This window comes from Zalophus californianus, chromosome 13, assembly GCF_009762305.2.
Source record: "Zalophus californianus isolate mZalCal1 chromosome 13, mZalCal1.pri.v2, whole genome shotgun sequence".
NCBI lineage: Eukaryota > Metazoa > Chordata > Mammalia > Carnivora > Otariidae > Zalophus > Zalophus californianus.
Window position 1 is genome coordinate 71038296 of NC_045607.1, and position 17358 is coordinate 71055653.

At 40.5% G+C, this 17358-nt stretch overlaps 1 protein-coding gene across 3 annotated transcripts in view; it reads left to right on the forward strand.

Moving 5' to 3' along the window:
- FRMD3 (FERM domain containing 3) overlaps positions 1 to 17358 on the forward strand; it is a 299838-nt gene that overhangs the window by 162349 nt on the left and 120131 nt on the right. For all 3 annotated transcript variants that reach the window (XM_027616659.2, XM_027616657.2, XM_027616658.2), the window contains exon 3: positions 314 to 356. In XM_027616659.2, the coding sequence (XP_027472460.2) occupies positions 314 to 356 (43 nt within the window). The remainder of the gene's footprint in view (positions 1 to 313; positions 357 to 17358) is intronic.

Here is a 17358-nt window from a genome sequence, read left to right on the forward strand (position 1 = left end):
TAGGGTCCACTAGAGCCACGAGAATATCCCACTGAAGTGCATGTTCTCTCCCTAGTTCTTCTCTCTTAGTAGGACTCAAATACTACTCTGTTAATTCTCAGTAATTTATAACCTTGCCTGTTGTATTTTCATTATGGAATTGTTTGTGTTGATCTTTGGAAGGTGGAACCTTGAGGAAATATTTATGGGAACCAAGACTGTACTTTGTTTGAAAAAGACTACATTAAATTTCTCTTAGTTATTAAGTATGCATCCTATGGTTCAACCATTTGACCTATAATCTCTCTCTCTCTTTTTTTTTTCTTCTCCCTAGCACTGGCTTGAGCCTAATAAGTCCATCTCCAAGCAAATGAAATGTAAGTGTCAATCTGTGGTTTCACTTTTGCTATGAACTGTCCAAAGATAGGTTCTGTTTCTCGACCAAGTTTCTCCTTCCAGGGAAGAAATGGCTGTGGAGTTGAAGATCTGTGGGTGGGGGCTTCTCTCTCTCCTGTTGGTTGCTGTGTGACTTCTCTTTGCTGGACTTCGTCTTCCCTGTAGTCACTCTTCCCGTCACCTTACCTTCAGAGTTCATATTCGAACAGGAACATTGGAATTAGATGATTAAGTATCAGTTAAACATAACCACCAGGTGCCTGGTTTCTTTGGATTGTGGGGGTTGCTAGTAAGTGGTTCAGGGTGGAAGGTGCAGTCCTGCGGGGATGAGAAAAGTGGGTGTATTTTGAAACTAAACTCTTGCTGCTAACTTTACTGAAGATTGTTTTATTCTTTTCTATACTTCAGACTCCCTACAATAATTTCTTCCCCCTGAGTAATTGTTTTCAAGCCCTTGTGTTCTGAACTGCCTTTTTTTTTTTTAAATTGATGAGCTCTTGGGGAAATTGCCTTGGGAAACATCTTTTTAGAACATCTGGTCATCCACTTTGGGTGTTGTGAGGAGGGTGTTGACTGGGTCCTTGATGGCATGGTGTTTTGTCTTGGTCATCCGTGCTAGGCTGTAGTCAGCCTGCTTTTATTTATGATTTGGAGCAGGGCTTCTGAAATGCACTTCAGAAATTCATTGCCTGCCCTGAAATCCATTTATCCCTCCATGTCAACTTTTCCAGGGCTCTGAAATGTAGGCGATAAATCAGTTTCTCATCGGAAATCAGTTTAGCGCATATTATGTCACTTATCATTATTCAAGGGATTCTTTCCTTTTTCAAATACAAAGAAATTATTCTGGGCAGGGTTTTTAAGTGGGAAAAGTAAGAAACTGAACATGGATGGCAAACTCGCAACCAGTACATCTATTCCTTAACCCTCCTTTTTCCTCCCTCCTGTTCCCTCCCCCCTCATCCCTCCTTCCCTTTGTCCCTTCCCATTCCTCTTCCTTCCCTCCCCCATCTGTCTGGAACAAACTCTGTCTGATCAGTGCAGGAAAGACAGCCAGGTTGTTCTGGGGAAGGCTGATGCCCATGGCTGCTGGGAGCCATGGCTGATGCAGGAAGCTGACAGGAAAGTTGTATTAGGCGAAAACAGGAGCAGCAGTGGACATGCGATGTCCAAAGGGGTCAGTTTGTTGGGGTGCAGCTGGAATAGAATCGGAATAAGCATCCAAGAAGAAATAGGAGGACAGAGGTATCGAGAAGCTCTATATAGAATGATATGAAGGATAAGAATGAATTAGCATGTCTGGAAAAAAAAAATTCCTGGAGCACCTGCGTAGCTAACTCAGATTAAGCATCTGACTCTTGATTTCTGCTCAGGCTATAATCTTGAGGTCCTGGGATTGAGCCCATGTGGGGCTCCTTACTCAGTGGGGAATCTGTTTGAGATTCTAAGATAACTAAATGAAAAAGAGTCTTTAAAAAATTGCTGATACCTAGCTTTTATCCCTTAGCTACTAAGTTTTGATATTTTTATGTGTTTTAAAATGTTCAAACAATTTCCCAGGAAGCTTATTTATAGTAAACGGTTCTTTGACTTTGGTTCTTAAATGCCATGCAATATTTTCCTTAGGCTACACATATTTTTAAAATATAAATTTATCTCTAAAGTCAGATGCCTTTCAACACTTAATAGAAGAAACAACTTTTTTTTTAATAGAAGAAACAACTTTTAATTTGCAAAGAATTTGCTGCTTAAGAGCTTTGTCTCCATGCTAAGTAAATCTGAACAACTAATTGAAAATTTACAAGGTTTGGTAAAAGTGTTTTAAGGATTGACATTTGACTGCTGGCCAATGTCAATCTAATAACAAATGAAATCTGAATCAGGAAAGAAGAACTCTATAAAATTCAGTTTCTAAACCAGACCAGCTGACTCCCTGATTCTAGGAACTGGTAAAGGTCTTATCTATCACCCAGTCTGCTGTTGTATTTTTGAGGACATTACTAAATAAGAAATCGTGTAATTTTCCCAAGATCACAAATCTAGTTTTGTTGTTGATGATGGCGTCTTTTAGTATCAACACTTTCTGTATTCTTATATGTATATCCTGGAAATATTAACTTTACCATAAATTCAAAAAAATGTTAAACTAGGACTTGTATATTATTAACCCAGAGAAACTGGGTTCAACTTCTGGGACTCATCCATGAATCTATCAAAAGGATCTGGTTGCAGGTGTTCCAGGCAACTTTCTTCTTGGGTATGTGTATAACTTTAATCCTGTGATTGTCTTTGAGTAGCCAATGAGGGCAAAATTTTTTTGAGGAATGCTTTGATGGCAGACTTTCAGGTTCTTTACCCTGTCCCTATTAAGATCTCTTTAACTATGGGTGTTCTCAGGAATGGTATTTTCCAGGGTTGGCTGAAGGTCAGCTGCCCTGATTAACAAACACTCTACAAAGACATTATTATCTTATTAGGATTTTTAAAGATAGTTAATTTTTATTTATTTTACTTGTTTAAAAATTTTCCCTTTTTAATGAGATATAATTGGCATATAACATTATATAAGTTTAAGATATGTAACATAATAATTTAATATATGTATATATTGCAAAAATGATTACCATAGTAAGATTAGTTAACATCCATTACCTCACATAGACATTCACACCTCATATATTAAAACAGGTTTTAAATAATGTCCAGGATTTTTCTTAGTCTGTGTTTTCATTTTAAATTCTTCTGAACTATTTCCTTTCTCTTCCCCCATATATCTCCAGGCCCACTCCAAAGAAATAACTGTTAACAGTATTTTATATAGCCTTCTGGAATTTCTTATGTATATATAAACTCCCCCATCATATATATGACCTTTTATAAACAGAAATGAGATCAATCTCTGTTTTTCTTCACCTTATTTTTTAAATAGCTTTAGAGATTTTAATATCAGTGATTGATGACTGACTTCATTTAATTTATTAATTTTTATTACTTTTTAAAAGATTTTATTTATTTGAAAGAGAGAGAGAGTGAGTGAGTGAGAGAGAGCGTGAGCCAGGGAGGAGTAGAGGGAGAGGGTGAGACAGACTCCCCACTGAGCGGGGAGCCCGAGGCAGGGCTCAGTCCCAGAACTCTGGGATCACGACCTGAGCCAAAGGCAGGCGCCCAACTGACTAAGCCACCCAGGTGCCCCAATTGACTTTCTGACAATTACATGAATATGTAACAGACATCAAAATATTTTCTAGTAATTTGCAATTATGCATTATGCTGCGATAAACACACTTGTATGTACTTTCTTGCATGTTTACAAGTGCATCTGTACTAGAAATTCCTTTTAGAAATGAAATTGTTGGATCAAAAGGTATACATTTTATATTTTCTTAGTGGTAAATATCCATTTAAGACCTTATAGTAATTTATCCCCAATAATGTTATGTGAGAGTGTTTCCCCCAAATCTTGTTGAAAATAGGTAGAATCAAACTTATTTTTATGGTGACTTCAAATGTATTAAGGAAGAGAAATATTTAATTGAGAGAATAATTAATTGGACAGTTACTTAATTGGGTATACATTCTATTTTATTTTTAAAAAGATTTTATTTAGAGAGAGCACAGCTGTGGGGAGGGGCAGAGGGAGAAGGAAAGAGAGCATCTCAAGCAGACTCCGTGCTGAGCACAGAGCCAATGTGGGGCTCGATCTCATGACCTCGAGATCATGACCTGAGCCAAAATCAAGAGTCAAATGTTCAGCCAACTGAGCCACCCAGGTGCTCCTTGAGTGTACATTTCAAAGCTGAAAGACTTCTTAAACCAAAGTCTTATTTCTCCTCTGAACTTAAATTTTATTTTTTAAATGAACATATAGTAAAATTGACTTTATTTTGGTGTATACTTCTGTAAATTTTAACAAATAGGTTTGTATAACCTCCAGTACAATCAGGATAGAGAATAAATCCATCACCCCAAAAGCCTCCCTTGTATTCCCTTTTATAGTCATGTATCCCTGCCTCTCAGCACTAGCAACCCCTGACTTGTTCTGTCAATATAGTGGGTGTCCTTTTAGAATGTCCTATAAATGGAATGATATAGAATATAATATTTTGAGACTTTTTAAATCAGCCTTAGTAACTCTGAAATTCAGCCAAGCTGCTATGTTTGTCAATACATGATACAGAAGATTATTAAAAGTAAATTTGGTCTTTGAAAATATCAAGAAAGTGATGAACCTCTAGCAAGACCGATAAAGAAAAAAGAAGACACAGGTTACCAATATCAGGAACGAAAGAGACTATCACTACAGACCCCACAGAACAACCCTAGATATGTAAGTTTGACAGCTTAGATGAAATGGGCTCATTTCTCAAAAACCATGAATTACCAAAACTCACCCAATATGAAATACATAACATGAGTAGTTGTATGATTATCAAAGAAAATAGGTTAAACTTCCAGATAAGAAAATCCCTAGCCCATTTGCTGTTGCTCTGTTGCTATAGAACCCCCTTTGCTTTAACCAGGAGCTTCTCCTGGAGCTTTCCCCCTCCATGGTGATGTCCTCCCAGTATCTGAGTTCTGTCCAAGGGATACCAGAGGGAAAAACGTGGAGAACCCAACACTAGTTCAGGGGTCTTGTGAATTATTCTCCTTTCCCACTCTGCCTGCTATTGTTTACTTTCCAGAGTCCTTAAATAGCTGCTGCACACATTCTCTCTGTGCGTTATAGCTGCATTCAGTGGGAGAGGTGGGGCAGGGTGTGATTAGTCAATACTTGCTGGAATTGGAACCTTCAAATCAAACTTTTTATCATTCCTTGTTGACTAGGTTAAAATGCAGATAGCTACATGATTTGGGCAGTGTTGAGGGGAATATCTTCCTCGTCTCCCTATTCCATCATTGCATGCCTATAGGCACAAATGTGGACTGAGCTTTGATCTTTTCCTTTTCAGAGTATTCAGATAGTAGGTTGTCTGCGAACAAAGTGTTAAATGAAGTGCGTATGTTGGATATTAGATTTTCAGAGTCTTTGTTTTCCATGTAGGAGTAGTGAGTGTTTGCACTTAACAACGTATAGCTTTTAGCCTTGTTCCCTAACTGTGGGATGTAGCTTAGTGTGTCTACATGTACTGGCACACATCAAAAGAACAAAAATTTCATGTCTTGCAGGATCTGTGTAACCACACAAACTGTATTAGCGTGAAGAGGTTTAAAAATGTTGCACATTATAACTCAGATGTGCATAAGTGTGACATTATTTCCCCATGACTGAATTCAGTTTTCTGTGAGCTTCTTTCCTCTGGGGGCAAAAAAGTTCAATCTTGGCACTTTAGGATAATTCAAGATCTGCCAGTTTAGAATTTGATCTTTTTCAGGAAATTACTCAGTGAATTCATTGTTTAAACATGAACCCTTGAAAGTGCATACTTATATGTTGGGGTATTTTTCCCACACCAAGAGCTTTTCCTCCTTCTCCATTCCAGGAATGGCCTCTTGAGGCAGGGGACGCTTCTGTACCATCATGGCAGCAAAAATGATGTCTCTCTTGTGCCTGGTCCTCTGAGTCTTCCCCTGGCCGGTCTTAGGCGATTTGGCTTTTGGTTGCTGACGTCTTTTCCCCACTGTATCCTCTCTGGAAGTCACTGGTCCCACCTGGCCTTTCAGTATGCACTGACACGTGCTGCTGGGACCTCTGCTCCTTGTCTTGCCCTGCGGGTCTGCAGACTGTGCCCCTGGTGGTCCCCATTCTAGGTGTCTTTCACTTGTTGGCTCTCAGCACTGCTCAGCCCCTTTTGTGCCCTGCTTCAGCCTTGGGAAAACTTATGTACCCTAAGTAAGGCTCCTTCTCTGCTTAAACACAGTGTGGGGCCATTTCTTCTGTGTTCTCCAAAGTCCTAACAGAACACTTCCCCAAACTGTTCTGGGATTTCTTTGTCTTGCTTGTATGCTTCACTCTGTTCAGCCAAGCTAGGGTGTTGAGGGGTGCTGGTTGCCCTTTCATAGCTTCAGATAGCATTTTAAATGTGGTTTTGTCCTCTCTGGGTCTCTCCAAGCTCTCTACTTGCCTTCCTTCCCCGCCCCTTACCCACAGTTAGTAATGGCTTTTATCCTTGGATGCAAGATTAATATCCTAAAATGATACTTATACACAAGTAGCAACTATTTCTGAAATGTAATGGAAGAAAGGGCTATCACCTACAATAGAAATAACAAGTAAAAACAAATTTCTCAAATATAACAAGAAATGTGCAAAACTATGAAATTATACTGTGAAGTTACTGTAGATTAAAAAGACTTCAATAAATGGAGACTTCTTATGTTTTCATTTAATATTGTTAAAGTCAATTTTTTACAAATTAATATATACATTCAAATAATTTTCAAATAAAAATGTCAGTGGGATTCTTTATGGCATTTAACACACTGATTCTAAGGCTCATTTGGAAAAGAAAATGCTCCAGAACAGCCAATAAATATGTGGAAAAGAACAATGATAGGGTAGGGTCCTTGTTTTATTAAGTAGCAAATCAAGGCATATGAGCTATAATAATTGAGTCCTTGTCGACTAGGTTAAAATGCAGGTAGGCTACATGATTTGGGCAGTGTTGAGCCATTTGGGAGGGAAATTTGTTTTTCTAAAGTAAAAATGCCTGTGTCCCTTCACATGCTAAGGGCAGACAATCTGCTGGGTATAATTGAAGAACGGTAACAAAAGGATGGTAATTTAACCTTTGGATTCTTTTTAGTTCTTGCATTTTTGTTGAAGTGCTCAAAAAAGTAGCTGGAAGGTAATATAAAACTTATGTTTGAGATGATATGATTACATTTTTGTTGTTGAATTTAAATTCTCTCTAAGGTTACCAGCCATCGCTCATTTGGACTCATCTTATTAGTTTTAACTTTTTCTCCATGTAGAATAACCTACTTTATATGTGAGATTTTGAAATGTAATTTTGCACTGTGCAATTATATGCTTCATGGGTTAGTTTAGAATGATTAACAATATTCAACATCAGAATTTATGAGATTGGTGAATTCAGAGAAAGTGTTTAGGAAACAAAGTATAAATCAGAAGTAAAAGTGTAGATGTGTTTTTAAAAAAATGCCTATGTCTCTCGATCCAACAAGCTCATGTCTATGAATCTATTGAAAGTGAAATTTAAGAAAAAGAAGATAGTAGGAAGGGAAAAATGAAGGTGGGGAATCGGAGGGAGAGACGAACCATGAGAGACGATGGACTCTGAGAAACAAACTGAGGGTTCTAGAGGGGAGGGGGTGGGGGGATGGGTTAGCCTGGTGATGGGTATTAAAGAGGGCACGTTCTGAATGGAAAAAAAAAAAGTACGTACATACACATACAATTAAGTATATCTGTGTAATCCAGGTAAAAATGAAGATTTAGCCATATCTGAATTGGAATGAGGTAGAAAATGGTCCGTTTTTCCCATCCTGACCTCATTCTTATAATTTATCAGATTCCCTTTGGTATTATCTTTTATAAGTTATATTTTCTCAACCCATTCTTCCATCCTTCTCTGCTTCCCTCCTTTCATTTTTTCTCCCTTTCCTTCTTCCATTTCTTTTTTCCTTCCTTCTTCATTACTTATTTCACTTGTGCTCTGTAAACATTTATGAGACCAAAGCCATGAACCATGTTATAGGCCCTTAGGAAATACACAGTTTAACAACAAGAGGAGCTTAGGTGTTTCAGTTTCAAAGGGCTCCTAGTTGCAGTTTATTTGTGTGAAAGTTGGGCAAAACACTTTTTTTCGGGGCACCTGTGGTGGCTCAGTCAGTTAAGAGACAGACATAGACTCTTGGTTTCCGCTCAAGTCATGATCTCAGGGTTGTGAGATTGAGCCCCATGTCTGGCTCATGCTGGGGCTGAATCCTGCTTGAGATTCTCTCTCTCCCTCTCGCTCTGCTCCTCCCTTTGCTTGTGCTCCTGCTCTCTCTCTCTCTCTCTCTCAAATAAACAAATAGATCTTTAAAAAAAACACTTTTTTTTTCCTCTTTTGGATATTATGAGGTTTTGATGGTCTCCAAAGCCCCTTAAAGTTTCAAAAACAAAAATAATTTTAAAATAATTTTATGTTTGCAATCTAAGTAAGAATAAATAGACAACAAGAAATGTTAGAGGAGGAAAAAGAAATGTCAGCAATGTAAGTATTTACATATAAGGCCTGGTTAATAAATGGTTGATAAAATATTTTTCTATCAGTGCAAATGATTAAGCCAAGGGCGGTAGGTGCTATCAGTAAATTTGAATGAAGAACTGCGGTGAATGTGTAAAGGTGGACATATTAAGAATGGACAATAGAGATTTGCCTGAAATATTTCCTACGAGCTCTATTACTGGATTATTAGAAACCCTATCTTGGTTTCTCATAGGTCTGGTTTCACCTACAAGTCAGTCCTATTCTTAGTTTGTTCTTTCATACATTATTCTGACATAAAAGTGACAGACATTTATAGGTTATTTATACTAATATATCTCTGCAGCCATTTTCCCAAATATCCTTGAATTACCCTAAACTATTATTGGAAATATTTTTGTGAATAAAACTTAATTTAGGAAAACACTTCAAAGTTTACATTGATTGTAGAATTGAGTGCTGCTTTATTTCCATAAAACATATCAACTAAAATATGGAAATATAGACTTTTTGTCTTTGCACTATGAAATATGATTGACAAATGCAAGATTCTTTCATAAGGGGCAGTTCACTTGTTATTGGGACTGGTATTCTACATATATAGACATATATGTAGATATATGTCTACATATGTTTACATATATATCTACACATGTATCTACATATTATATATATCTACATATTGGAGATATATATATGTATGTCTATATATAACATAAAAAGTTAAGATGTTTTATTTAATGATAAATTATCTTTTTTTACTATTTTTTTTTACTGTTCAAGAAAACATTCTTATTGCATGAGGTATTATTATTAATTTTGAAATAACTTATTTCTCCACAAAGTGTTCTAGGGTTTGCACACAATTTGTGCTTATTATCGTCTTCACCTGAAATTTCATGTTATTAGCTGACCCTCAAATCAGGGGATTCTAAGGGATCAATTGCATTTGCTTTTTTTTGTCAAGACAAATAATGCTAAGGGCCTGGTTTATTAATAATGGAAGAGACTAAGAACCAGTACATGGATATTTGTAACTGTAAGTTTCACAATACTTCTTTTTTAAAAAATTGTGTTATATGGCATAGCATGTATTTAGTTTGAAAGTGAATGTTCCATGATTCATTGTTTGCGTATAACACAAAAACTAATGATGTAATATATGGTGATTAACATAACATAATAAAATTAAAAAGAAAGGAAAAAAAGTGAAATTTATCCAAGCACAGGTTTATATTATGCAAGGTATATATTGCAGCATTGCTTATAACACTGAGAATTGGAAGAAATAAAAAGTCTCTAATTCTGGCAGGGCTAAATTATGTGGGCTACATACAGTCATTAAAAGGAACAAGGCAGAGCTATATAGTATTGACACTGAAAGATTTTAGATGTATCCTGGAGTTAAGAAAGCAAGTAAAAGTTTCACATATCAGATGATCCATATATATGAAAATAGATTATTTTAGTGCAGAGGATGGTTGCAAAGATGTGTACTAACTGGTTCCCTCAGGGGAAGGGAGTAGGGGAGACGGAGGTGAGAACACACATTACATTTATTATATTATATGGTTATATTTTATTATGTAGTCATATTTTACTCAGATCTTTCACAATGAGAATATTTTCCTAGATCACTTGGTAATAAAGAGAAAACAAAAGGAGAGAGAGCTTTTTTTTAAAAGATTTTATTCATGAGAGACAGAGAGAGGGAGAGGCAGAGGAGAAGCTGGCTCCCCACGGAGCAGGGAGCCCGATGTGGGACTCGATCCCATGACCTGAGCCGAAGGCAGACGCTTAACCTACTGAGCCACCCAAGCGCCCCAGGAGAGAAAGATTTATGTCAAAATTGAGAAAGAGAGGGAGAGGGAAAGTAGGGGAGAGAGGAAGGGAGAAATCAAAGTGCATTATACATTAAGAATGTACTATAAAAATACAGACCTAGATGAAAGAAGACCCACTTCCAGAGAGGTTTTCTGCTTAATCCTGGCTGGTACCTGATTAGCCCAGCAGGGTAGTTAAGATCAGCTTCTTGCTCTATTTATCAGACACTGATGCTGCCAAGCACCCTGAAGGGACAGGGGCGCTTGAAGATGGCTTCGGCTTGCAAATCAGGGTGGAGAGGACCCCAGCTTCTGCATAATACATGGTGCAACTCAGCCATAGAGCACCATTGGGTCAAGTTGCTGGCTGGCGTTTGTAGTGCTCCCCCCCTAAAGTTCTGATGGCTCCGCCTGGAAGCCTGGGGTGGCCCATAATTTCTGTCTCTGATGGTGCTATTTGTGAAACGTTTATGTGGCTTCCCTTTGCTTTCCAGCACCGCTTGAAGCTAATCTAATGAACAGTCCCCTTGCTGCTGAGAAATTTCATCAATGGAGAACATATCTTCTGTAGGATACGGGGAGCGTACCAGGAACCTGGCTTTTGCTCCGGTGTAAGGAACAGAAGGAGAAAAGCCACGGGTCCCCTACCTATTCATGAGGCCAGTTAGGATGCCTGCCTTCCACTGCTTTTGTTCTTCCAAGGACTCCTTTTGCTGAGGGATTAGTTTCCTCAAGGGCCGCCATAACAAAACTACCCATGCTGAGGGGCTTAAACAACAGAAATCTCTTCTCTCGCAGTTGTGGAGACTAGACTAGACCTTGAATGCAAGGTATCAGCAGGGCCATGCTCCCCCCCCACCTACCCCCCGAAGGCTCTAGGGGAGAACCCTTTCTTGCCTCTTCCAGCTCTTAGTGGTTGCTGGCTGTCCTTGGCATTCCTTCCTTGGCCCATGGCTATATCATTCCAATCCTTGTCTTGATGTTCACATCACCTTCTCCCTGTGTTTCTCTGTGTCTGTGTCCAAGTCTCTTCTTTCTCTTAGAAAGATACCAGGCCTTGGCTTTAGGGCTCACCCTAACCCAGTATGACTTGATGTTAATCACATCTGCAAAGACCTTATTTCCAAATAGGGTTACATGCTGATGTTCTAGGGGGGTAGGAATTTCCAGGGAACACTACCCAGCCCACTGCACCAAGTGACCTCCATTCAGATCTCCCACATCTTTGAATATTTCTGTTTATTCTTTTTTTTTAAAGATTTTATTTATTTATTTGAGAGAGAGAATGAGATAGAGAGCATGAGGGGGGAGAGGGTCAGAGGGAGAAGCAGACTCCCCGCCGAGCAGGGAGCCCGATGCGGGACCCGATCCCAGGACTCCAGGATCATGACCTGAGCCGAAGGCAGTCGCTTAACCAACTGAGCCACCCAGGTGCCCTATTTCTGTTTATTCTTTTGGTTACCTTCATTCCTTTGCTTTGTGGCTCATTTCTTTGCTTTGTGTATATGTTCTTTTTTTGTGGAACTTGATCATATGCTTTTTTTTTTTTTTGGAAGGGAAACAGATTTTTTTTTATTTTATTCTGTTACGTTAGTCATCATACAGTATATGATTAGTTTTTGATGTAGTGTTCCATGATTCAGTGTTTGCGTTCTGATAGTAAAACTTTACGCATTTTACTTCTCCAAGCCCCCATAGTGATAGTAACCCCATCTCTGCCCTGTTGGGGCAGCCTGTCCCATTGACCTCACTCATATACTTGTCTAGTCCTATCTCCAGTGTTTAGTTTGGAAGATTTTTCCCCCTGGCCCATGACTTAGGACGGGGCTGTGCATGTAATCCGTTCCCAGTCAATGCTAGTGTACTAGAATCAGAATGTTCCTTTTAGGGAGTAGGTAAAAGAAGTTTAACTACCATGTTCTTTAAAAACAAATCAAAACACACAACTGACCAAAGCCCATTGCATAGATCAAGTAACTGTAAGTCCCCAGCTGTTGTGGTTTAGTTTTGGCTGGTTTCATTCTTTCTAGTTTGCCTCATTCCATTGCTTCTTTCCAGCTTTGGAAGCCACCTTCTATTACTTTAGCGATAACTCAGTAGGTTTGGCAAGGCATCTCTTTTTCTTCCAGGTACAACTGTTTCATCGAAAATTTCCATGTTTAAACCTTGTATCAGAAAGTCCATGCAGTTCAGATCTATAAATGGTTTCCATGTTGCATTCTTTTTGTTTTTCCAATATGGAAAAAATTAACGGTAACGATAGGTAATGACCGAAAAACCCTGAACTTTATGGGGTGCAATTCTAAATGGCATGCACATTTGATAAGCCCCAGATTTATACTTTTTACCCTTTTCCTTATGTTAAGGTTGGTGGCAACACTGATGTCTTTTTGATTGGGTACTATGGTGGGTTCTTGGGCTTCAGGGGGGACCCAACACTCTTCCTGGTTGGAAGGAGTGTGATGGGATATTGAAGAAAACAGAAGGAAAAGAGCATCTCCCATATGTAGTTGGGGTACACTCCTAGGGGCTCCCTTCAGGAGCACCCATGTTGTTTCATGATGGACCACGTGATTCAAAACTACAGGTTGTGTTGGTAGTCTAAATGTCTGAATGATAACCGCAATGGACCGAGAGATTCCATGCTTGGTGTATGAGCACTGGAGGTGATTCAAATATGGGTCAAGTGGGTAGTTTATTCATGTTTCCCTTTGGTTGGAAAACCTTTCTAATGCCTCATTTTTGGATGCAATTTTATAGTATAAAGTCGTAGGATGAAGTTACATAAGCAATTGAATTTGGCTGTTATAATTATCATTATTACTAGTTGAGTCACACCTACCAACATGACCCCTGAGGGTGTAGTTATACAACATCTGTAGCAAGCAGGCACCCGGATCTCCTGTCCTCAGTTTCATGTACTTTTGCTAACTTTCTTTTCTTTTTTTTTTTTTTTTGGCTAAAATTCTCAGGTCATTGTACCCTACGCTCAGGGAGCAAAATGGGAAACCAAAAAATTCATTTGACTTGCTTTATTGAGATACATGCTTTATTGTGATGGTCTAGGACCGACTCCACAATATCTCTGAGGTCTGCTTCTATAGGGCTAGGTCAAGTCGAAGGGCTCTCCCTCATCCCCATCAGTTTCTTTTTTGCCTTCTAGAGTAGGAACAACTCCTATGGGTTGAGTACTTAGGTCTCAGGCAGTCTGCTGGGTGCTTTAAGTCATTAACTCATTTCATCTTCATCATTGGCTCTATATCAGGGGTCAGTGAACTATGGCCCCTGGGCCAAAAGCAGCCTACCGTCTATCTGTTTTTGTATGGCCTATAGGCTAGAAGTAGGTGTCCTAGTTTTAAATGGATAGGAGGAAGAAAAACAAAAGACAAGATTTTGTGAGGTATGCAGATGATATGAAATGAGATTTCCATGTCCTATTGGAACACAGCCATGCCCTATGTCTTGTCTGTGGTTGCTTTTGCACTACCACCAGCTAAGTGTAGTAGTTGAGACAGAGACCTTGAGGACTGTAAAGTCAAAAGTATTTACTCTCTGGTCCCTTACAGAGATAGTTCGCTGATCTCTACTCTAGGCAATTGGTTCCATTATTATCCCCATTTTACAGAGGAGGAAATGGAAGCTGAGAGTTTTCAGTTTGGCCATAGCAATTTGTCCAAATGCTGAACTTGAGGTTAGAAGTGTCGGACCTCAAAATCCTTATTAGAGCTTCTCCTGAACAGCACAGCCAGCCAGAGGATTCTGAGAACATGTTTGTGAGACAGTGACTGCGCGATCCAGGATCCCCTGCGAAGTTCTCAGTGCATGCATGTGTGGGTGAGCCTGTGTGTATGCTTCCAACCCAAGAGAACTATAACAGGAGGAAGATGAATTAAATACAATGAAAAAAAAAACCACACCCTCTCTGCTTTGGAAGTAGAGACAACACAGTGCCAGTAGCATCTTAGAAGCTGCTGGTTGTCCTTTCCGTAGAAGAGTGACGGAAGGATTATCACTCCCAATGATGATGATAGTAACAGTTGTCGCTGAATGATCGTAATCGTTTCCAACGAGAATAGAGCAGTCCTTAAGAGAGCAGTTCTCCGGCTGGCTCGTTAAAACATATCCCAAGAGTTATAGTTTGTTGAATGAGTGAGTAATAAGCTGCCCTTTTGGTACCCAAGTGTCATTTTGCGCATGTGCAGAGTTTGTGCTCCCGAGCACTTTCATCCTGGAAAAAGCAGCACCGATGAAAAACATCAGTGTCACACATGTTGCATGTGTCATGCATGTTGCATGCACAATGGAGTGGGGTGTGCCCCTTGGTTCTCACTGTGAAGCCCCCGCCTCCTCCCTGAAAGACATGGGAGGGACACTGTTCATTTGGTTAGGAATAAAAAATGGCAGGGAGCTGTAAAGGCCGGGAGCCCTGATGACTGCTTGGGGCCCTTTGGAAAACAAACCTCATATTTGCAGGGTTCTAGAGGTTTTGCTGGCATCAACAAACCCTTTGCTGTGTTTCTCCAGAGTCTTAAAATCTGACAATGGAACATTGTTCCCCCCAGTGGACTCCTAGAGGATGGAGGCACAGGAGAGCAGTAGTCCAGGTATAGACCTTGCCCTAACATCTGCTGGAGGCATTGGCTCTAAGCTTCAACTGCAGTTTAAAGGAATTTAGGGAGGGGCGCCTGGGTGGCTGAGTTGGTTAAACTTCTGTCTTGGTTAAGGCTCAGGTCATGATCTCTGGTTATGGGATCAAGCGCCATGGCCCCACGTTGGGCTCTGCGCTCACAGTTTCAGATATTCTCTCTGCCCCTCCAACCCTGCTCACATATGTGCTCTCTCTCTCTGTCAAATAAATAAGATCTTTTTTTAAAGATCTTATTTATTTGATAGAGCACAAGGAGGGGGAGCTGCAGAGGGAGAGGGAGAAGCAGGCTCCCCACTAAGCAGGGAGCCTTATGCGAGGCTTGATCCCAGGACCCTGGGATCATGACCTGAGCTGAAGGCAGACACTTAACAAACTGAATCACCTAGGTGCCCTAAAATCTTAAAAAAAAAAAAAAAAATAAAGGAGTTTGGGTGGATTTTTTGTAGCTGTCAGCTGGAGTGTATATGATAAAGATCAGGTGTTTACATGTATATTCCTAAAGTTATGTTTTTTGTTTTCCTATAGCTCTATACAAGGATTAGAGGAAGACTCCTGCCTTTTATGAAAGGCTGCTAAGTGATCTTTCTCTCTCAAACTCTTCCCCCCCCGCCAAAATATCCCCTCTGTTTGTTTGTTTACCAAGATTTGAGGATGGTCGTTGGTTAAAAATAGAAAGTCCTTTTCTTTGTTTTCACCCAGGACCCTGCTCAGTGAATCACTGCATGTCCCCAACCCCATTTCTGGGCAAGATCTCAAAGTGGAGATGAGAAAATCTGTCTCTGCTTTGTAAACGGCTGTCCCTCTGCCCGAATTATCAGTGCTAACCAACTACCAACATGATAATACCCCAGGATGCGCTGATGCAAAAAGGGGCCACTGAGCTGCCCCGTGGAGAGGCTTGGCCTCCCCAGCCCTCATGTGGCAGGTAATGGACGTCTGCAAGAGGGGCCTTGCTGTTCTCAGCAGTGACAGGCTCTAGGCATTTTTAAAGTGGATTTTTGCCTTTTTTGCCCTCCTCTGCTCCTCAGTGGTATTCTTGTTCTTAGCACTTACATGGCTGAGTAAATGTTTTTCAGCTGAGTTCAGTTCAGTCTTCTCCATCTCCTTCTCTCATTCCAGCAGAAGTAGGATAAACATCCCAACAAGACAAAAGCTCGGATTTAGGCCATGTGCCATGTGCACTTGCCAAGAGCCTGTCCAAATACCTGTGGAAGGTGGATGCAGCCCCTGGTGCTGGCCCCTCTTCCAGAGCAGGAAACAGAATTTAGGTGGCTTGTTTGAGGTCACTGTTGGAAGTACCCCTCCAAATCTGGGGACTCATCCCCTGGGGATTTGGGGTTGCCACCACCCTATGGGCCCCTGTCATTGATGCCAAAGCCTTAGCACCACAGTAGAAATGGGCTAGTGTCTTCCCCCATGGGGTGACCATGCCCCTTGGTCTAGTAAAGACACACGGTGGCTGTTCCCAATGACACTGTGGTGTAGGATCCCGCTGCAGGGCGTGGGCTCCACGCCTGGTGTTTCCTTTTCCACAGGTAGCTCCTTCATCAGATGTTTGCAGCTACTGAGTGTGCACCAAATGGTTGGCACAGACAAGAGTAAACTCCTTTACTTCATCTCTTTTCCCCTGTAGCTTAATAAGAAGACCTGAAGTTGGAATGGCAGAGACCCCTAGTCTCCTGGAGAAGGGGATGGGCTCATCTCCACAAGGGGATTTCCCACATGTCCCCGTCAGCTGCCAGGCGGACCCTGGGAAGCCTCCTTTTGTAAATAAATCCAAGTTCGCTTGCCCAATGCACAGCAAAGCCAATCACTGAGACATCAAATATGCAGCAAGGAAAGGGTTGATTCAAGAGGCAGCCAAGCAAGGAGACAGGAGGGCAAGCTGCAAATCTGCCTCCCCAAAACAGGGAAACTCAGGGATACTTAAAGGCAAAGAAAAAAGGAGAGAGTGGGGTGTGCCTGGGTATAGGGGAGAGGAGCTACATGACTTCAGAATCAGATAATAAGTAGGGGAGGGTTGCACTTGTTTTCTGCGCCCGCGTGGCTCTTCTGCCTGCATTGTCATTGGCATCCTTAGCATGATCTAAGGGTTGAGTTTTAGGCTGTTCTGTGTCAAAAGTTCATCCAGTGGACTCAGGCATATGCTCAAAGAGATGGCCAGTGGTCCTGACCAGTTCTGGCCAGTTTCTTAGTGAAGCCTTGAGTCTCTGCAAAACAACTGAATCAATGTTTTGTTATCATGGTGCCTAGGAATGTCATCTGTGGAAACATGGCTGCAGGCTGTGTTCGAGAACAAGCAGATTTGGGTAAAAAGTTAGTTGCACTTATTAGTCCCATTAACCCTTTGGTTACCTGT